The sequence below is a fragment of the Equus caballus genome, chromosome 19 (genome assembly GCF_041296265.1).
Source record: "Equus caballus isolate H_3958 breed thoroughbred chromosome 19, TB-T2T, whole genome shotgun sequence".
In the NCBI taxonomy this organism is placed as follows: Eukaryota; Metazoa; Chordata; class Mammalia; order Perissodactyla; family Equidae; genus Equus; species Equus caballus.
The window spans coordinates 55,087,065-55,109,919 of record NC_091702.1 but is presented as its reverse complement, the minus strand read 5'-3'; the positions used below and the strand labels follow the sequence as shown (position 1 = coordinate 55,109,919).

Below are 22,855 nucleotides of genomic sequence, written 5' to 3'. Positions count from 1 at the left end.
ACAGTGACAAGCACAAATGTAGAGGATTGGAGAAAGGGAGAAGAATTTCAGAATATCGATCATTGACATCACTCCAAGATACAAAAAGCACTTTGGGGTAATAAATAATGATAAAATAACATGTAAAATTTAAACAATAAAACAGTGAGAAGTTAACATAACTCTTCTGAGTCTATCCTATTGACTTGAGTGATCATATTCTTTAAAATATCACAATATATGCAAATTATTTTTCCAAAGACTGTATTTCCCAACACCACCAAGAAAAAGCAATTTAGTTAAAACTGAGTTACAGAGCAGCTAAAAGTCTTAGATTTAAATGACTACCCGGTCTGCTTTTGTGTATGGCCAAGTAACTTCTAAAGGACCAACACTTCTATACATACCAACTGTCATCTCTGGACACAATACGAACAACAACTATTTGAATGCACTGGAGAGCAATCAAGAGACTGTATATGGAGAAGGGGAGTCAACAACTGGAAAAAGAAAATAGCACTGAGTGAATTTCCTATTTTCAAAACCTTTGGCCTGTGGGCAGGCCCAAGTCTTCACCAGGTGAAACGCTTAAGCTCTAATAGAAAACCTGCAGTGTTACTGACTGAAGAACCAGAGGACAAAGGTTGGAAAAACATAAATCACTAGAAAATATGAAAATAAATTTTGGAAAATACAGAGTCAAAGAGAGGAAGCCCCAAATTCTTTGCAAGAACTCTGCCCAAATCTTTAGCCAACCCATAACCTAAATATGTTTAGGGTAGAATCCAAGAAGCTAAGCTTAGGACTAAGAGAAGTGGTCTGGAATTTGAGTTGCTGCCCAAAGCAATGAAGAGAGAATTTGCAGTTTATGTTAATCCAAGTTAACTGTCTGCCAAAAATAATTAACCAATACTCTCCAGAGAAATGTAACAGAAATAGAACCTCTACTATATATCATTAACAATGGTCAAGATAAAATTTATAACCTCAAGAGAAAGGACAATGGAGACTGTCCTTGACATGATCTAAATGTAATAATTAGCAGACAAAAGGCCTTAAAGGATTTTAATTATGCTCAAGTACCCAAAGAATTATATGACAGTACTAAAGAAAGCATTAGGGTATCACAGCAGAGATATAAAACACAATTTTAGAAAAGAAATGAGAATTCTAGAAATAAAAAAATACAAAATCCGAAATTAAAATTTACTGGATAAACTTAATTTAGCAGAATGAACATGAAAAAATAAAGAGCTACCCAGCTTAAAGATAGATAAACAGAAATCCTCCAGTCGACAACAGAGAGAAAAGATTAAATATAAATAATCAGAGCCTCAGAAACTGGTGGGACAACATAAAAAAATGTAACATGTGTGTATTCAAGTACCAGAGAGAGAAAGAGAACAGAGCATTATTTGATAAAATAGTGGCTAAAATTTTTCCAAATTTGGTAAAGGATAAATTTAGATTCAAGAGGCTCAAAGAAGGGACATCACCACAACTTTACAGAAATAAAGAGAATTATAAAGGAATACTATGAACAATTATATGGCAACAAGTTAGATAACCTAGATGAAATTGACAAATTCGAAGAAACACAAACTACTGAAATTGACTCAAGAAGAAATAGTAAACTTGCATAGACCTATAACAAGTAAAAACATTGAATTAGTAATTTTCAAATTTCTCACAAAGAAAAGCCCAGGCCCATATGGTTTCAGTGGTGAATTCTACCAAAGATTTAACCTTAAATATTCTCAAATTCTTCCAAAAAATAGAAGAGGAAACAAGACTCACCAACTCATTCTTTGAGGCCAGCATTACCCTGATACCAAAGACAGACAAAGACAACACAAGTAGAGAAAATTAAAGACAAATATCCCTTATGAATATAGATGCAAAGATCCTCAAAAAAATACCAGCAAACTGAACACAGTAGCATATTAAAAGGATTATACATCATGACTAAGTGGGATTTATCCCAGGAAGTCAAAGTTGGTTCAACAGATGAAAATCAATCAATGTAATACACTGCATCAATAGAATAAAAGACAAAAATCCCACCACATGATCATCTCAATTGATGCAGAAAAGGTCTTTGACAAAATCCAACACCTTTCATAATAAAAACACTCAACAAACTAGGAATAGAAGAGAACTCCTCAATCTGATCAACTATATCTATGAAAAACCCGTATCTAACATCATTCTTGATCAAAAACTGGATGCTTTCCTCTTAAAATCAGGAACAAGACAAGGATGTCTGCTCTCACCACTTCTATTCAATATGCTATTGGAAGTTCCATTCAGGGCAATTAGGCAAGAAAAGAAAATGAAAGACAATCTTGATTGTAAAGAAAGAAGTGAAAATATTTCTGTTTGAAGATGACATGATCTTTACATCGAAAGTCCTACGGAATCCATTAAAAATTTTTGAACTAATAAACAAGTTCAACTAGTTTCCAGGAAATGAGACTAATGCACAAAAACCGTGTTTCTATATTCTTGCAATGAACAATCTGAAAATGAAATTCAAAAAAACTCCATTTACCATAGCATCAAAAAGAATGAAATACTTAGTAAAAAATTTTGGAAAAATTTAGAAAAATATCATGAAAGGAAGAATCGATTGATATAGCAAACTTCATTGTTGTGTTATTTTAACAAATTGCAACAGCCACCCCAACTTTCAGCAACTACCACACTGATCAGTCAACAGCAATCAGTATCAAGGCAAGACTTCCCATCAGCAAAAAGATTACAACTCGCTGAAGGCTCAGATGAGAGTTAGCACTTTTTAGCAATGAAGAAAAATAAAATAAATATAAAGCAATTTTTAATTCAGGTATGTAATTGTATACATGTATATATATTTTTAAACAAAATACTGCTATTGCACACTTAGTAGACCCCAGTATAGTGTAAAGATAACTTTTATAAGCACTGGGAACCAAAAAATTTGTGTGACTCACTTTATTGCAATATTCACTTAATTGTGGTGATCTGGAACTGAACCACAATATCTTTTATAAATGGAAAGACATTCATGTTCAGGAGTCAGAAAACTTAATAGTGTTAAGAGTTCAACACTCTCCAAATTGATCTACAGATTCAACATAATCTCTATCAAAATCCCAGCTGGTTTTTTGCAAAATTTGACAAGTTAATTCTAAACTCATAAGGAAATGCAAGAGACCCTGAACGGTCAAAACAATCTTTAAAGACACCAAAGTTGGAGGACTCACATTTGCTTATTTAAAGACTTACTACCATTATCAGGACATTGTGGCATTGACATAAGGATAGACATATAAATCAATGGAATAGAATTAAGAGTCTAGATATAAACCAATGTGTCTATGGTCGACCGATTTCCCACAAAGGTATCAAGACTATTAAATGGTAAAAAAATAGTCTTTTCAACAAATGGTACTGGAGCGACTGGATATCCACATACAAAAGAATGAAAAAGGACTCCTTTATTACAAAAATTAATCATAGATCTAAATGTAAGAGCTAAAGTATAAAACTCTTAGAGGAAAAGGTAGTGGTAAATCTTTGACTTTCCATTAGATCAAGTCTCCTTAGATATGATGCACAAAAGCACAAGTGACAACAGAAAAAGTAAATTGTACATTAAAATTGAAAACTTTGTGCTTCAAAACAAGTTAGCAAGAAAGTCAAAAGACAAACCACAGAATGGGTGAAAATATTTGTAAATCACATACTTGGTAAGGCACTTGTGTCTAAAGTATATAAAGAGCCTTTATAACTCAGTAATATAAAAAAGAAATAACCCAATTTAATATTGGTCAAAAAAGTAAATTATCTAAATACATAGCTCTTTAAAGGAGATGCACGAATGTCATATAAACACATGAAAAGATGCTCAACGTCATTAGTCATTAGGGAAAAACAAATAAAAACCACAATGAGATGTCATTTCTCTCCCACTCAGATGGCTATAATCTAAGAGAGAGATAAAAGCACTTGTTGGTGAGGATATGGGGAAATCGAAACCCTCACAAATTGCTGGTGAGAATTTAAAATGGTGCAGACGCTTTGGAAAACAATTTGGCAGTTCCTCAAAAAATGCAGAGTTGCCTGGGCTTGGGATCAAGATGACAGAGTAGGAAGATCCTCAGCTTACCTACTCCCATGGACACACCAAAACTACAACTATGTATAGAGTAATTATCTCTGAGAACAAGCTGAAGGCTGACAGGAAAGATTTTCTGCAAGTAAAAATATAAAGAAAAAACCACATTGAGATGAGTGGGGGGCGGAGATTCAGTCTGGTTGGGACCCACACCTCCAGAGTGACTATCCACAGGTGAGAGAGATATCGCAACTTGCAGAGGTCCTCCTTGAGGAGCAAGGGGTCTGAATCCCACACTGGGGGCTCCCCAGACCAGGGGATTTGCACTGGGAAGATGAGCCCCCATAATGTCTGGCTTTGAAAACCAAAAGGGCTTACATCCAAGAGAGCTGGAGGACTGTAGGTAACCAAGACTCCACTCTTAAAGGGAACTTGCACAAACTCACTCTCTCCAAGACCCTGTGCAGAGGCAGCAGTTTGAAAAGTGCCTAGGTCACACGTGAAGGAGACCCATTGACTAATTTTAGGGCATGTGCCAGAGGGTCCGGGATCTGTTGGAACTTTTTCCAGGGACAGAGGCACTGGTGGGCAGAGGGTTTTTTTGCTCACCTTTTACCTAGCTGGCCCAGCACTGCCTGGTGCCGTTAGTAAGGTTAGTCTACCTTACTAACACCACTCATCCCACCCTTGCATTCCTCTGTGGGTCCACCGCAGCCAGCAGTCCCCCAAAATGGCCGCCTACCCCACCACACCTGGAAGGCAGCCTTGGACGGCACCAGAGTGCCTCCCAAAGTGGCTCCTGCCCCAAGGGGCCAGCCCTGCACACAAAGGGCCTGCAACAGTCTTGGCCAGCCCTCACAGCCAGCTGCACCAGAGACCTGCCCCACCCACCAGAAGCCTGAAGCTGTCATGGCCAGTCCTTGCAGCCAGCCACACTGCAGGCCAGCCCAGTACATCAGTACTCCCACAGCAGTCATGGCCCAGCCACAACAGGAAGGCACGTACAGCCCACATGGGACACCCTGGAGCACCTGGCTCTGGTAACCAGGGGGAATTGCACAACTGGACCCCACAGGACACCTTCTACATAAGGCCACTCCTTCAAGCCTGGGAGACACAGCTGATCTACATAATACATAGAAACAAACACGGAGAGTTAGCCAAAATGAGGAGACAAAGGAATTTGTTCCAAATGAAAGAACAAGACAAAACCTAGAAAAATAACTAAACAAAATGGAGGTAAACAATCTACCAGAAAAAGAACTCAAAGTAACGATCATAAAGTTGCTCACCAAACCTAGGAGAAGAATGGAGCAACACAGTGAGAACTTCAAGAAAAAGATAGGAAAAAGAGAGAGCTCAAGGAAATAAAATCAGAAATAAAAGTCAAAAAGTTACAATTGATATCACAGAATACAAAGAATCATAAGAGATTACTGCAAACAATTACACACCAACAAATTGGACAATCTAGAAGAACTAGATAAATTCCTAAAAACATTCCAAGAGTGAATCAGGAAAAAATAGGAAAATCTGAACAGACCAATTACTAGTAACGAAATTGAATCAGTAATCAAAAAACTTCCAACAAACATAAGTCCAGGACCAGACGACATCACAGGAGAATTCTATTAATACTTAAAGAAGAGTTAATATCAATACTTCTCAAACAATTCCAAAAAATTGAAGAGGAGTGAATTCTTCCAAATTCATTCTATGAGGCTGGCATTAGCCTGACACCAAAACCAGACAAAGACACTACAAAAAAAGAAAATTATAGGCCAATATCCCTGATGACAACAGATGCAAAAATCCTCAACAAAATGTTAGCAAATTGAGTTCAAAAATACATTAAAAGGATCATACACCATAATCAAGTGAGATTTACCCCAGGGATGCAAGGATGGTTCAATATCTGCAAATCAATCAATGTGATATACCACGGTAACAAAATAAAGAATAAAAATCATGTGTTCATCTCAATAGATGCAGAAATAGTTGTTGACAAAATTCAACATCCGTTTATTTAAAAAATTCTTTGTCAGACTTATTTCACTTAGCATAATACCCTTAAGGTCCATCCATGTTGTCACAAATGGCATGATTTCATTTTTTATTGCTAAGTTGTATTCCATTGTGTGTGTGTACATATATAGATATATCTATATATATCTATCTCACATCTCCTTTATCCATTCGTCCATTGATGGGCATTTAGGCATTTAGGTTGCTTCTAAGTCTTGGCTATCGTGAATAATGCTGAAATGAACATAGGAGTGCATATATCTTTTTGAATTACTGTTTTCACAGTCTTTGGATAAATACCCAGAAACAGAACAGCTGAATCAGAGGGTATTTCCATTTTTAATTTTTTGAAAAATATCCATAGTGTTTTACATAGTAGCTGCACCAGTTTGCATTTCCACCAGCTGTGTATGAGGGTTCCCTTTTCTCCACATCTTCTCCAACACTTGTTATTTCTTGTCTTTCCAATAACAGACATTCTGATGGGTGTAAGGTGATATCTTATTATAATTTTGATTTGCATTTCTCTACTAATTAGTGACGTTAAACATCCTTTCACACACCTGTTGGCCATGGCTACCTGTAGATCTTTGGAAAAAACGTGTGTTCATATCCTCTGCCCATTTTTTGATCAGGTTGTCTGTTTTTGAGTTGTATGAGTAAATTTACATATTTTGGAAGTTAATCCCTTATCAGGTATACAATTTACAAATATTTTCTCCCAGCTGATGGGTTGTCTTTTCATTTTGTTGATGATTTCCTTTGCCATGGAAAAGCTTTTAAGTTCGATGTAGTCCCATTTCTTTATTTTTTGTTTTGTTTCCCTTGCCTGAGGAGACATGGTATTCGAAAAGATATTGTTAAGACCAGTGTCAAAGAGCATACTGCTTGTGTTTTCTTCTAGAAGTTTTAGAGTTTAAGGTCTTACATTTAAGTCTTTAATCCATTTCAAGTTTATCTTTGTATATGGTATCAGAAAGAGGCCCAGTTTCGTTCTTTAGCATGTAACTGCCCAGTTTTCTCAACACTATTTATTGAAGAGATGGTATTTTCCCCCCTTTTATAGTCTTTCCTTCTTGGTCATAGACTAATTGGCCATATAAGTGTGGGTTTATTTCTGGGCTCTTTATTCTGTTCCATTGATCTATGTGTCTGTTTTAGTGCCAGTGTCATACTGTTTTGATGACTATAGCTTCATGGTATAGTTTGAATCAGGAAATGTGATACTCCAGCTTTGTTATTCTTTATCAAGATTGCTTTGACTATTCAGGATCTTTTGTGGTTCCACACAAATTTTAGGATCCTTTGTTCTGGTTCTGTGAAAAATGCAATTGGTATTTTGACAGAGATTGCATTGAATCCATAGATTGCTTTGGGTAGTATAAATATTTTGACAATATGAATTTTTCCAATCCATGAGCACAGTATATCTTTCCATTTATTTTTGTCTTTTTCAATTTCTTTCATCAATATCTTATAGTTTTCAGAGTACAGGTCTTTCACTTCCTTGGTTAAATTTATTCCTAGGTATTTTATGCTTTTTGATTCAGTTGTAAATGGAATTGTTTTCTTAATTTCTCTTTCTGATAGATAGTTTTAGTCTGTAACTAATACACTACATACAGAAGTATGTAGACATACAGATGAACAACGGACACAATAAAAGATGTTCAACATCACTAATCATCAGGGAAATGCAAATAAAGACCACAATGAGATATCACCTTATTCCTGTCAGAATGTCCATCACCAAAAAGACAAGAAGTAACAAATGTTGGCAAAAATGTGGAGAAAAGGGAACCCTTGTACACTGTTGGTGGGAAAGTAAACTGTCACAACCACTATGGAAAACAATATAGAGTTTCCTCAAAAATTAAAAATAAAACTACCATATGATCCAGCAATTCCACTTCTGACTATTTACTCAAAGAGAACAAAAACACAATTCAAAAAGATATTTGTGCCCCTATGTTCATTGCAGCATTATTTACAATAATAAGATATGGAAGTAACCCTAAGTGCCCATGAATAGATGAATAGATAGAGAGAGAGAGAGAGAGAGAGAGAGTGTATGTATATATATATATATACACATACACAAAATGGAATATTGCTCAACCATAAAAAAGAATGAAATCTTGCCACTTATGACAACGTAATGGACCTAGAGAGTAATATGATAAGTGAAATAAGTCAGACAGAGAAAGACAAATACTGTGTGATTTCACTTTTATGTGGAATTTAAAAAAACAAAAAAATGAACAAAAAAATCAAAACAAAGGGGCTGGCCCCGTGGCCGAGTGGTTAAGTTCACGCGCTCCGCTGCAGGCGGCCCAGTGTTTCGTTGGTTCGAATCCTGGGCGCGGACATGGCACTGCTCGTCAGACCACGCTGAGGCAGCGTCCCACATGCCACAACTGGAAGAACCCACAATGAAGAATACACAACTATGTACCGGGGGGCTTTGGGGAGAAAAAGGAAAAAAATAAAATCTTAAAAAAAAAAAAAAAAAAAAAATCAAAACAAATACTGAGAACAAACTGGTGGTTGCCAGAGGAGAGGGTGAAATAGGTGAAGAGGATTAAGAGGTACAAATTTCCACTTATAAAATAAATAAGTCATGGGGATGTAACATATAGCATATGGAATATAGTAAATAATATTGCAATAATTTTAAATGGTGACAGATGGTTACTAGATTTATCATGATGATCATTTCATGATATATATAAATGTCAAATCACTATGTTGTACACTTGAAACTGACATAATATTGTATATAAACTATACTTCAGTTTTAAAAAATGTAATTACCATATGACCCAGCAATTCCATTCTGAGGTATACATCCAGAAGAATTGAAAACATGCATCCACGAAAAGCTTGTACACAAATGTTCATAGCAGAATTATTCACAATAGCCACAAAGTAGAAACAATCCAGACATCCATTATCTGATGAGTGGGTAAATAAAGCATTGTACATTCATACAATGCAGTATTATTGGGCAATAAAAAGGAGTGATATACTGATACATGCTACAGCAAGGATGGACCTTGAAAACATTATGCTTAGAAGCCAATCACAAAAGACCATATATATGATTCCATTTATATATAATTTCCAGAGTAGGCAAATCTATGAAACAGCAGTAGATTTGAAGTTTCCCAGAGATGGGGTTGTGGGGAGATGAAGGGGGAATTAATCCTTAGATCAAATACTGAAAAAATAAAGCAAAGTAACACAGATGAAAAGCCAATAGCTTAGTTAAAATGATGTCGCTAAAAATATTAGTTAACTCAAAAGAAGCCAGGAGAGAAGAATCAAAGGAACACCAAACAGAGGAGACAAACAGAGAAACAAATAGTAAAATGATGACTGTAAATTTTACCATATCAATAAGTATATTCTATATTAATACAAAAGCAGGGATTGTCAGGAAAGATAAAAATAAAAAGATCCCATGATATGATGACTACAAAAATGCACTTTAAAATAAAGACACAGACAGTTTGAAAGTAAATGGACAGAAAAATAGAAATTATGCAAACAGTAAGGACAACAAGGCGGGAGAAGCTATATTAGTAACAGATAAAGTCTTCAACACAGAGAATGTTATCAGAGACAAAAAAAGGGAATTTACAATGTCAAATAGGCCAACTATCAGAAAGACATAATTATCATAAATGCATACATACCTAATAACAGAGCCTCAAAATACATGAGGCAAAATTGACAAAAGAAATAGACTGTTGCACAGTCATCATTGGAGATTTTGACACCCCCTCTAAGAAATTAACAGAACAATTAGACAAAAAAATTGAGTAAAGATAGAGTATATGAACAACAGTATCATTTATCTTGATCCAATAGATATTCATAGAATGGCACACCCAACGTAGAGAATACACGTTCTCTTCAAGTGCTCTTGGTACATTTACCAACATCTAAGGAGCTTGGAAGTCACCACTCCATCCTAACAGGTAAAAAGCTGAACAAAGTGAAGAATCAACAACTCTTCTTAGATCCATAAGAGAAGTGAGGTCACAGGGCAATCCGCGGCTTCCAAAATTGGAGACACCAACAGGCAAATACTGAGAATCACAACTTACCAGAGCAGAAACCTCTAAGGGAACCAGTGCTGGGGCAGGAAAACCAGGACTGTAATTGATGAATTGCTGGAGACTTGGAGTAGACCCATCTGAGAGTTAAAAACTCCAAGGGGGACACAGTCATAGGGGTCCCTCACACTTTTGTGATTTTTACCTCCAGGAACTCAATCAGGTTTTCACAGTAACTATTGGAGAAAAATCTCCTCATGCTTCCAGCCTGGGGAGGGGAAAAGGACGCATTATGAAATACACCAGGGCACTCCGATCTCCTTAACAAAGTTTTAACAAAGTCTAACAAAGGGGAGAAATTATTTAACCAGAGCCTAACCTGTGGGGGTTTTATCAGAGCCTAACTGACATGTGGGAAGGGATATACCCAACTCCAGCCCACTCTAACCATCCCGTTCCACCTAAGGTAAGGGAAAAAAACTGAGAAGCATTTGTAAAGTTCATAGTCCAGAGGCATAGGCTCACTAAAAGACTGACACCTAATCATAGGACTTTAAAACACTTCCCCTCCCCCTCATCTTGTCACCACATTACTAAAGACCTATTTACAGTAGTCCTTTTTACCCTGTAAATCATGTCTGGGTGTCAAGAAAAAATTACAAGACATACTAAAAGTCAAAAAACACAGTTTGAAGAGACAGAGCAATCATCAGAACCAGACATGGCAGGGATATTGAAATTACCAGATTGGGAATTTAAAACAACTATGATTAATATGCTAAGGGCTCTAATGGATAAAGTAGACAACATGCAAGAACACATGGGCAATGGAAGCAGAGAGATGGAAATCCTAAGAAAGAACCAAAAAGAGGTGCGAGAGATCAAAAACACTAACGGAAATGAAGAATGTCTTTGATGAGCTTATTAACAGACTGGATATGCTGAGGAAAGAATCTCTGAGCTACAGGATATATCAATAGAAACCTCCAGAACTGAAAAGCAAAAAGAACAAAGACTGAAAAAAACAGAATAGGACATCCAAGGACTGTGAGACAACTACAAAAGGTGTAACATTAATGTGATGGGAAAATCAAAAGGACATGAAAGAAAGAAAGGAACAGAAGAAATATTTGACACAATAATTACTAGGAATTTCCCCAATTAATATCAGATACCAAACCAAAGATCCAGGAAGCTTGGAGAGCACTAATCAGGATAAATGCCAACAAACAAACAAACAAAAACTAGACCAACGCACATCATATTCAAACTACAGAAAAACAAAAATAAAGGAAAAATACTCAAAGACGCCAGAGAAACAAAACATCTTACTTATAGAGGAGCAAAGATAAAAATTATATCCAACCCCTTCTCAGAAACCATGCAAGCAAGAAGAAAATGGGGTGAAATATTTAAAATGTTGATAGAAAAAAATCTGCCTTCTAGAAACCTGTACGCTGTGAAATTATCCTTCAAAAGGGAAGGAGAAATGTTCTCATACAAGCGAAAACTGAGGGATATTGTTTCCAGGAGACGTGCCTTGCAAGAAATGTTAAAGGTTCTTCAGGGAGAAGGAAATAACATAGGTCAGAAATTCGGATCTACGTAAAGAAAGCAAGAGTCTTAGAGAATGAATAAGTGAAGGTAAAATAAAAACTTCTCTTTTTCTATTCTCAGTTGATCTAATAGATAGAAATTAGTTAAAAATAATAATAGAAATAATGTATTCAATTATATTTATTTATTTTTATATTTATATCCAAGTGAAATGAATGAAGGCAATGATACAAGGGATGGCCAAAATCCAGAACACCCATAGTACCAAATGCTGGGAAGGATGTGAAGCAACGTGGACTCTCATTGATTTCTGATGGGAATGCAAAATGGTACAGCAACTTTGAAACACAGTTCAGTGGTTTCTTACAAAACTAAAGATACTCTTACCATGTGCTCCAGAAATAGCACTCTGTGGTATTTATCCACTGGAGTTAAAAACTTATGTTCACACAAAAAAACGGCACACAGATGTTTATAGCAGCTTTATTCATAATTGCCAACACTTGGAAGCAACCAAGATGTCCTTCAGTAGGTGAATGGCTAAATAAATGTGGTACATCCAAACTATGGAATATTATTAGGTGCTAAAGAGAAATGAGCTCTCAAGCCGTGAAAGGACACAGAGAAAATTTAAATACACATTGCTAAGTGAAAGAAGCCAATCTGAAAAGGCTACACACTATAAAATTGCTACTATATAACATTCTGAAAAAGGAAAAATTATGAAGATACTGAAAAAATCAGTGGTTGCCAGGTCTTAGAGGGGAGGGAGGGATGAGTAGACAGAATCCAGAGGATTTTTAGGGCAGTGAAACTATTCTGTGTGACACTATAATGATGGATATATGTCATTATACATTTGTTAAAACACAGAATGTACAATGCCAAGAATGAACCCGATGTAAACTATAAACTTTGGGTAACAATTATGCTTCAGTGTAGGTCCATCAATTATAACACGTGTACACTCTGGTGGGGGATGTTTATAATGGGGGAGATGCTATGCATATGTGAGGTTAGGTGGTGTATGGGAAATTTCTGTACCTTCCTTTCAATTTTGCTGTGACCATAAAACCACTCTAAAAAAAAGTAAGTCTTAAAATATGAAAAAAAACGCAAAAATATTTTTATAACAAATGGATGCTTAATTTTATCAAATACATGAGACAATCTATGGTTTCCCTCCTTTAAACAGGTAATGACGTCAATTACATTGTTTTAATTAAACTCTCTTCAATAATACCATTTTATTGCCATCTGTTTCCTGACACTTCTAAATATTTCCCTAGCCCTTTTCTTGTGTCAAAATCCGCTATTCACTTTCTTTTGCGTTCACCCCAAATGTTCCTCCCTCCCTTGACTCCAGATTTCTTTCAGCTTTTCCTGGCCCTAGAGCCCCCTCTTTCATGCTTCTAAGAACTGGTTCTCTTCTCCCTTAACCAGACATAATATGGAAATGTGGAAGCCAACGTTTCTCAGAATGTTGTGAAATTCCTTTGGGATCATTGCAAGGAAAGACAGAGAGAATTCAAGTTTGTTTCTGGCTGCCTGAGCCTGCTCTGATTAAAGCCGTTCCACTCACTTCTACGTGTTTATGCTTTTGGATAAGATTCCATTTGTACAAAGAGTTCTGCCGGGAGCTTGAGATCATTGCCTTAGATTAATTATGTATTGTTTATATATTCTTATGTTTCCTGATCCTCATTTTCAGAAACAAATTGTACCCGTAAGTTTCTTGCCTCTATTTTAAAATTTTAAAACCACAAATAGAAATTTAGGGTTTCCTTCTTAGCCTCAGTGCCAGAAATATTAGAAATATCAAAAGAGGGAAAAAAATTACACATCAGTAAATATTAAGGTCCAAAAATTCAAGTGAGACAATAAAAATACAAACTAAAAAACTTGGGGGAAACTCTGCATTTTGTCTAGTCACGCAAGTTTAGTTTCACTCCATTCCAGAGCCCCCAGTATAATTCTGGACTCAGTCAACTAGTCAGTGCACCATTGGATTAAGGTAAATCAGAAGATTTGCTGGATAATGAACAAATTTATCACTGCTACTAGGACAAATCATAAAACATCTTATGAGTAGATCAAGAGTATCCTGTCACTATTGAAAGATAGCTTAGGGGGCTGGCTCCATGGCCGAGTGGTTAAGTTCGCACGCTCCACCAAGGCGGCCCAGGGTTCGGATCCTGGGCGCGGACAAGGCACTGCTAGTCAGGCCACGTTGAGGCGGCATCCCACATCCCACAGCTGGAAGGACCTGCAACTAAGATATACAACTATGTACAGGGGGGCTTTGGGGAGATAAAGCAGAAAAAAAAAAAAAGGAAAGACAGCTTATTTTTCGATAAAAATGTCACAGCATCAAACTTACCAGACACCATGATAATGACAGAGATTGGTAACCTCAAAGTTGAAGTCCTCAGCAAAGTCCACATTTGGAGTGGCGTTCTACTTTAACACGAGCTCACTGTACATCAATCACTGGACTCGATGAATCTCTCTCTTCTGGTCACCTTAGTTTACTCTCCCTTCAACAGGATTGTGTGTCATTTTTCTTCGCTATTTTGCTTTATCTTCATGTCCATTCTATATGCTTTTGTCTGATTAGCCACTGACAGGAAATGTCAGTGAGTTCTTCTGAGTGATAAAGCGAAAAGCCAATGCTTACTATTGGTTGGTTCTCCCACAGTACTGAAGTCACAAGATAGATTATGTAGCAATTCATTTAAGAAAGAGCATTTGGGGAAATATAAATTACATATGGTAAAATGCATAAATCTTAAGTGTACAGCTTTATGAATTTTTACATATGTATGCACACAGATAATCATCTACAAAACCAAGGTAAGACCATTAATTAATACTAATTAAATCTTAATTAAAGTTAGATTATTGACTTAGAAAAGTAACTCCTGAACACTGTGTCTTCATGGGCTCTTCTTCCCCATGTCTTCATAGGCTCTTCCTCTTCTGTTATTTAAGAGGTTTCCTTCATGCTCCTTCTCTGTCAATACCCCTTCCTCAGAGATTAACACTATTCTGACTTCTATCACCATTTTGCCAGTTTTTGCACTTCCCATAAATGAAATTTTTCACTTGGTCCTTTTTTAATGTTGTGTAGTAGGGTTTTTTTGTATGAATTTACCATAATTTATTCACCTATTTCTCTGTAGATTTAGATTGTTCCAGTTCAGGACTAAGATAAATAAGGCTTCTATGAACATTTTTATTTTGTTCATAACTTTTGGTCTATTTAAGCATTCATTTTTGGGGGCATACACCAAGGAATAAAATTGATGGATGATAGGATAAACCTATGTATGGCTTTAATAAAGTCTTCCTGTTATGGGTTGAATTATGTCTCCTCAAAATTCATATATTATATTTCTAACCCCCAGTACTTCAGAATGTGACCTTATTTAGAAATAGGGTTATCAGAGATATAATTACTTAAGATGAGGCCATACTGGAGTAGGTAGGGCCCTAATCTAATGACTTTGTTGTAAAGAGGAAAACTGGACACAGACACTGGGAGAAGGCCGTGTAAAGATGAAGGCAGAGGTCAGAGTGGTGCTCCTCAGTTCAATAAATGCCAAAGATTTCCAGCAAACCACCAGAAGCTAGGAGAGAAGGAAGGAATAGAGTCTTTCTTCCTGTTTTAGAAGATTTAAAGATCCTTTTGACGGTAGGGCACAACACAAAGACACTTGAATAGATGAAAGGCAGAACTCTTTGTTACTTACAATTCCAAAAGGGAGTAGGCTGTCACATAAGGCCACAGTGGTTTTGCACTCACAGACAGGGTAACACCAAGGTAGAGCTATAGAGGGTAGCTTATGAATGGCAAGTGGGGTGGGGTTATGATTAAAGGGCTGCCAGACTGGCTAATTTGAATAATTTCCCAGGTTCCTGTGCATGACTGTCTATGGGGCTGTTCCTAGTTGTCTGGTACTTCGCCCTGGGGCAATGAGGTTGTATACACAGTGGCCTGGAGTGTGAGAGCCCTCATAAGGGAAGTAGTCAGGGTGTGGACTTAACTGCTCAAAGAGAGGAACTGAGCATCCTTTAGTCAGGGCCTCAAAATTGGGTCTAGACAGCATTTTAGGACAATAAAAAACCGTGTTAAAATTGACCCACTGATCCTCACATCAATGTTGATCTTGATTATTTGAGGTATTTGAGTGACCCAAATAGTAGAGGAGACTTTTAGCAAGTAGTGCATAAGTTACCCTAAACAGCATAAAAAAGATTTTATTATGACACTAAATGGAAGAAAACAAGTAGAAGTAGAAGGAGTCCTTGTAGACTGGTCCATAACCAAGTTCCCAATTCTATGGCATTAGCCAAGAAAACAGATCTGGAATTTTCAGAATCTCTAACAACATCCTGGCTGAGTTGTAAAGTATGTTAAAAACATAAGTTCTATTTTTTATGACAATAATACTTTGTGTATTCCTTGGTTCAAGGTGGTAAATACAGCAGTTACATTGTTGGAAGATATGAACTGATAGTTTGGTAAGGTATATGTAATGGTTAATGGTATTTGTAACCAAGAGGAAGGGGTAGTTGTGGTGGTCATGGTCAGAGATGAAGGGTGGGAGGCTAAGGTGGCAAACTGGAGATTGGAAGTGGGAGAAGGTGCCAGAAAGAGGGAGGTCCTCTCCACAGGGGATCGAGGGGTGAACCTATATGAGGCAGAAGTCTCCTGGGGAAAGCAATAATCTCCATTAATTTTTGCAATAGCACAGATAGTAGTACCCTCTACCAGATTTCCCTTTAGACATGGGAGTGTAGGGATGTACGCTTTGGCAGAGAGCAAGGAGTACACCAGGATTATGAGCTAGGCAAACAGTGAGGGACAGTTTTTGGCATCAGAAGCTCATGGCAATTTATGGCCATCATAGGTAGTCCAGAGATTCTAGGTGGTATGAGAGGAGGTTGCTAGAGCCTGTATAGTGAAGGATTCTCTGAGGTACTAATGGGAGTGCCTGATGATTTTAATTTGGATCAATTTTAGAGCCTTTCGTTGGGGATAGGTAAGCTCATTTGTAAGTAGCAGCAGAAGAGGGATTAAAATTAAAAATTTAATTTAAAATTGGTAAATGAGGAATATGTTGCCTATAGAACTCAAAAAGGGTTAAAAGATGTTGGACTTGCGTGTCCTTAATGAGTATGTTAAACAAAACTCCTTGGAAGAGCATGTCATTAATGTAAAGACCATACTTGTGTCCCTGGAGAAAGGTGGCTATAGTTAAAATTTTGCCTGAAGATTGTGTGTGATGGCTAGGCTGCCGAGAGACTTCATGGGTAGGCTAGTAAAGGTGTGTTGTATGCCTTCAGAGATGAAGAAAACTGCAGCTGACAGGCTGTTGAAACAAGCACTGAATAGAACATAGTAGATGGAGTTACTTATTTTAATAGTATTAGATATTGGGTATGGGAGCTTCAGTAGATGGGACCACAGTATTAAGGTTCTGAAAATCTACCATGAGGCCTCATTCATTTTTTACAGGTTTAAAAACAGGCAAAACTGAGCTGTCAAATGGAGAAGCAGGGAGGATAATCACCCACTTATTAATTAGGTCTTATATAATGTTTTAATCCTTGAAAGACCTGTTTTAACTTACATCGAGCCATATTAACTATTTTAACTGAGGGTCTGTGGGGTCCCATTTTGTCACGCCAATTTGTAGATGCCAAAGACTTAATTTAATTTTAATTTATTGCTTATTATGTCATAGTGTTTATGCCCACTGTCCTAGTCTATTCAGGCTGCTATAACAAAATACCATAGGCTAGGTGACTTAGAAACAACAGAAATTTATTTCTCACATTTCTGGAGGCTGAGAAGTCCAAAATCAAAGCACTGGCACACTTGGTGTCTGGTGAGGGCCTGCTTTCTGGTTTATAGACAGACTTTTTCATTATATCTTCATATGGTGGAAGGGACAAGCTAGCTCTCTGGGGTCTTTTTTATAAGAGCATTCATGAGAGCTCCGTCTTCGTGACCTAATCACCTTCCAAAGTCTCCACCTCCAAATACCATCACACTGGAGGAATAGGTTTCAATATATGAATCTGGGGGAGGGAAGGACAATACAAATATTTAGTCTTTAGCAGACCAGAAACACACCTGAGAGCTAGACTCTGGAAAGTGTGGCTCAAGTGGCTTCTCACTCCTGTTGCCCTAAGGTGGCCCCCACTTGAAGGGCTAGTATCTAACTCATGAAGTTTAACCCTTTAGAACTGTTCCTTTTTAATATTCCAACACTGAGGAAATTTGGGTAAGGAAAGATGTGGAAACCACCAGCAGACAGAGCAGCAAGTAACTAGGTTGAAACACAAGCTCACCCGTAGGTGGCAGTTCCTTCCAAAGCCACTCTCCTGGTGGTTTGGAACCAACTAGTAAGCCAAGATCAGACTCCCAAAAAGGTATACAAGTCAGTAGTCATGCCATACTATCCCCCTCACAGTGCCACTTGTTTTATAAGGTTGAAATATTCTTTTGATGGTGGGACATAATACAATGACAGATGAAAGGCAGAATTCTTTGTTACTTACAATGCCAAAGGAGAGAAGGCTGCCATGCAGGGCCACACAGAGGTTGCCCCCGGGGACAGAGTAACAGCAAGCTGGAACCGTATGGGGCAGCTTATATAGGACAAACAGAGTGGGGTTCACTAAGTTTCCTGGGTTCCCATGCGTGGCTAATTTGAACAATTTCACAAAATCCAGGGTGAAAAGGCTGTCCCTAGTTGTCTGGTATAGGGTTCTGGGGCAGTTACGGCAGGTGCATAGCGGCCCAAAGTGTAAGATCCTGAATATGGAAGTGGTTGGGGTGTGGACCAGATCATGTGCTCAAGAAAGGGAACTGGCTGGCCTCTAGCAAGGATCTCTCAAAACCCAATCAAGAAAGCATTGAAAAAAACTACACCACAAAGCCCTCAGAAAGAACCAACCCTGCTGACTCTGTGATCTTGGACTTCCAGTCTCCAGAACTGTGAGACGGTAATTTCTGTTGTTTAAGCCACTTAGTTTGTGGTACTTTATCAAAACAGCCCTAGACAATGAATACACTTCCAAGCCAGTAGTGCCATTTTTCATTCCTACCATTGCAGACGGCTAGTTACTACACATCCTTACCACATCCCCATTGACAATTCACTACATCTCACAGCTCAACTCAGATTAGCTATGTTTCAAGCGGTCAACAACCCTTGTGGCAAGTGGCTAACACATTGGACACCACCATTCTACAGCATTATTTGTTTCTATGCCATTACAATGCTCTAAAATTTTCTGTATAAAATCATTTTTCAAAGAAGCAAATATGTTTAATCCTTTCTTAGAACTTGAGAATATTGCCAAAAAATTATTCTGAACTATTTTTCAACATATGATTTTAAATGGTAGAGATACAACTTACAATACAGCTAAGAAAATATACATAAATTTTGGGGCCAGCCCGATGGCATAGCGGTTAACTTTGCATTCTCCACTTTGGTGGGCTGGGGTTCATGGGTTTGGATCCCAGGTGCAGACCTACACACCGCTTATCAAGCTATGCTGTGGCAGGCATCTCACATATAAATTAGAGGAAGATGGGCACAGATGTTAGCTCAGGGCCAATCTTCCTCAGCAAAAAAGGGGAGGATTGGCAGCAGATGTCAGGGCTAATCTTCCTAAAAATTTATATATATAAACAAGTTTTGAATTCTTCTGGAACAATTTACTCAAGTCTTCCAATAGAATTTAAATGAGTTGCTTTATGACTTTCATAACAACAGAGCAAAAACCTAAAAAAGACGAGAATTTCATTCTCTGTCATTTGTAAATTTTCCTAAAGATTCTTTTTCTCTTACACATTACAAGTAACTAAAGTGCACAGAAAAAGCTTTGACAAAATTTAATACCAATTGTCTTCGTCTGCTAGGACTGGTATAACAAAATACTACAGAGTGACTTAAACAGAAATTTAGCTTCCAATAATTCTGGAGGATGGAAGTCCAAGATCAAGGACCAGCGGGGTTCTGGTGAGGCTTGTCTTCCTGGCTATCAGACAGCTGCCTTCTTGTTGTGTCCTCAGATGGCTTTCTCCTGTGTGTGTGCTTGGAGTGAGAGATATCTCAGGTGTCTCTTCCTCTTCCTACAAGAACAACAGTTGCATCAGATTAGGATGCCATCCTTATGAGCTCATTTAACTTTAATTACCTTCTCAAAGGCCCTATCTCCTGATACAGCCACATTGGGGATTAGGGCTTCAATGTATGAATTTTGGGATAGTTCAGTCCATAACACTAATTCATGATGAAAAAAAAATCTTTCAGAAAAATAGGAATAGGAATAATAATAATAGGGAACTTCCCCAATGTGATAAAAAGCATCTACAAAAACCTACAGTTAATGTTATCCTAAATGTTGAAAGAGAGAATGCTTGCCCCCTAAGAAAGAAAATAAGGCAAAGATCACTGCTGTCACAACTTTTGTTCAACCTAGTGTTAAAAGTTCTAGCTAGTGCAATAAGGCAAGAAAAGGAAATAAAAGGCATACAGATGAGAAAGAAAGAAACAAAATTGTTACTAGCTGCAGATGGTATGATGGAACCATTTTGTATTTTCACTATATCATTGCCAATATCCTGGTTGTGTTATTGTTTTATATATTATATTATAAACATTATGTGTATAGTTTTGCAAAATATTACCATTGGAGGAAACTGGATAAAGGGCACATAGAATCTCTCTATATTACTTCTTACAATTGCTTGTGAATCTACAATTATCTCAAAGTAAAAAGTTTAATTTAAAAACTTAAAATTAGAAATAACTTCCATTCTGTCATTTGTAAGTGTTCCTATAGATTCTCTTCCTCTAGATATTACATGCACTAAGGTGCATTTTTTTTTATTGTGGCAAATATATATAACTTAAATTTCACCATTTTATCCATTTTAAAGTGTATGATTCAGTGTCATTCAGTGCATTCACAATGCTATGAAACCATCGCCATTACCAAGTTCCAGAGGTTTTTATCATCCGCAAAGGAGACTGTATACCCATTAAGTAGTCACTCCCTATTCCGCCTACCCCTAGCCCCTGACAAACACTAATCTGCTTCACGTTTCTGTGAATTTCCCTATTCTGGATATTTCAGATAAATGAAGTCATACAGTATGTGGCCTTTTGTGTCTGGCTTCTTTCATGCAGCATAATGTTTTAAAGGTTCATCTGTGTTGTAGCATGTGTCAGTATTTCATTACTTTTCACGGTTGAATAATATTCCATTGTATAGATATGGCACATTTTGTTTATACATCCAACAGTTGATGAGATTTTGGATTGTTTCCTACTTTGGCTATTGTAAATAGTGCTACTACAAACGTTAGTGTTCCAGTTTTTGTTTGAACACCTGTTTTCACTTCTTTTGTCTATATACTTGAGTGAAATTGCTGAGCCATGCGCAATTCTATGTTTAACTTATTGAAGACTCACCAAATTGTTGTTTACAGTGGCCTCGCCATTGTACATTTTTATTAGAAATATATGAGGGCTCCAATTCCTCCACATCCTTGCCTAAACTTGCTATTTTCTGTTTCATGATGATGGTGATAATGATGATGATTACCATTCTAGTGGGTGGGATACGATATCTTATTGTGGTTTTGATTTGCATTTCCCTAATGACTAATGACATTGACCATCTTATCATATGCTTGTTGGCCATTTGTATATCTTTGTCAGAAAAATGTCTATTCAAGTCTTTTACCCATTTTTCAGTTGGGTTGTTTGTTTTTGAGCAGTATGAGTGTTTTATACATTTTGGACACCAGAACCTTATCAGATATATGATTTTCAAATATTTTTTCACATTCTATATGTTGTCTCACTCTTTTGATAGTGTACTTTGATGTACAGAAGTTTTTAATTTTGATAAAGTCTAATTTCTGTATTTTCTTTGGATGCTTGTGCTCTTGGTGTCATATCTAAAAAAAACCCGTTGCCAAATCCAAACATAGTGAAGAAGTTTTCTTCTAACAGTTTTATAGTTTTAGTTCTCCTCTTAGATCTTTGGTCTATTTGGGGTCAATTTTTGTATATGGTGTGAGATAAGGGTCCAACTTCATTTTTTTTCATGTGGTGATCCAGCTGTCCCAGCATCACTTGATGAAGACATTATTCTTTCCCCCAGTTAATGATCTTGGTGCCTTTGTTGAAAATCAATGGGCCATAGGTGTCTGGATTTACTTCTAGACTCTCAATTCTATTCCATTGGTCTTTATGTCTATCCTTTGGCTAGTGCCAAACTGTTTTGATTACTGTAGCTTTGTAGGAAGTTTTGAAATTGGGAATGTGAGTCTTCCAACTTTATCCTTCTTTTCCAATATTGTTTTGATTATTTGAGATCCCACAAAATTCTATATGAATTTCAGGATTTTCCATTTCTGCAAAAAAAGCCCTCTTTGAGTAGTATTAACATCTTAATATTAAGTTACCAATCCAAGAACACAGGATGTCTTTCCATTTTTGTAGATCTTCTTTAATTTTTTTGGCAATGTTTTAATGATTTCAAAGTACAAATCTTGCAGCTCGTTGGTTAAATTTATTCCTAAATATTTAAATTTTTTCAATGCTATTGCAAATGGAATTGTTTTCTTAATTTGCTTTTCAGTTTGTTCATTGCTAGTGTATAGAAATGCAACTCATTTTCCCATGTTGATTTTGTATTCCACAACTTTGTCAAATTGGTTTATTAGCCCTAATTGTTTTGGGAGGGTTTTATGGTAATGTGTTTAGGATTTTCTATGTATAAGATCATGTCACATGTGAACAGAGATAGTTTTATTTCTTCCTCTCCAATTTGGATAACTTTCGTTTCTTTTCCTGGAACTTGCAGTATAATATTGAATAGAAGTGGCAAAAGCGGCTATTTTTGTCTTTTTCCTGACCTTAGAGGGAAAGCTTTTCATCACTGATTATGATGTTAGCTGTGGGTTTTTCATAAATTCTTTTTATTGTGTTGAGGAACTTCCTTTCTATTCATAGTTTGTTAGGTGTTCTTATCACAAAAGAGTATTAGATTTTGCCAAATGCTTTTTCTGCATCAAATTAGATGATCATGTGGGGTT

The 22,855-nt window shown here is 36.9% G+C and overlaps 1 protein-coding gene across 7 annotated transcripts in view; it reads right to left on the bottom strand.

The window, feature by feature from the left end:
- The window catches only part of LOC100071466 (cell surface glycoprotein CD200 receptor 1), a 62,663-nt gene that overhangs the window by 24,345 nt on the left and 15,463 nt on the right, over nucleotides 1-22,855 (bottom strand). For 2 of the 7 annotated variants that reach the window (XM_005601984.4, XM_005601987.4), the window contains exons 1-2: nucleotides 14,102-14,367; nucleotides 10,216-10,432 (exon numbers count right to left, since the gene is read on the bottom strand). The exons of 2 other annotated variants lie outside the window; for them this stretch is intronic. In XM_005601984.4, coding sequence (XP_005602041.3) covers nucleotides 10,216-10,339 — 124 coding nt within the window. In that variant the 5' untranslated portion in view covers nucleotides 10,340-10,432; nucleotides 14,102-14,367. Of the gene's footprint in view, nucleotides 1-10,215; nucleotides 10,433-14,101; nucleotides 14,368-22,855 lie in introns of those variants that run through there. 3 more of the 7 variants (XM_070243836.1, XM_005601985.4, XM_070243831.1) reach the window with 2 other exon arrangements.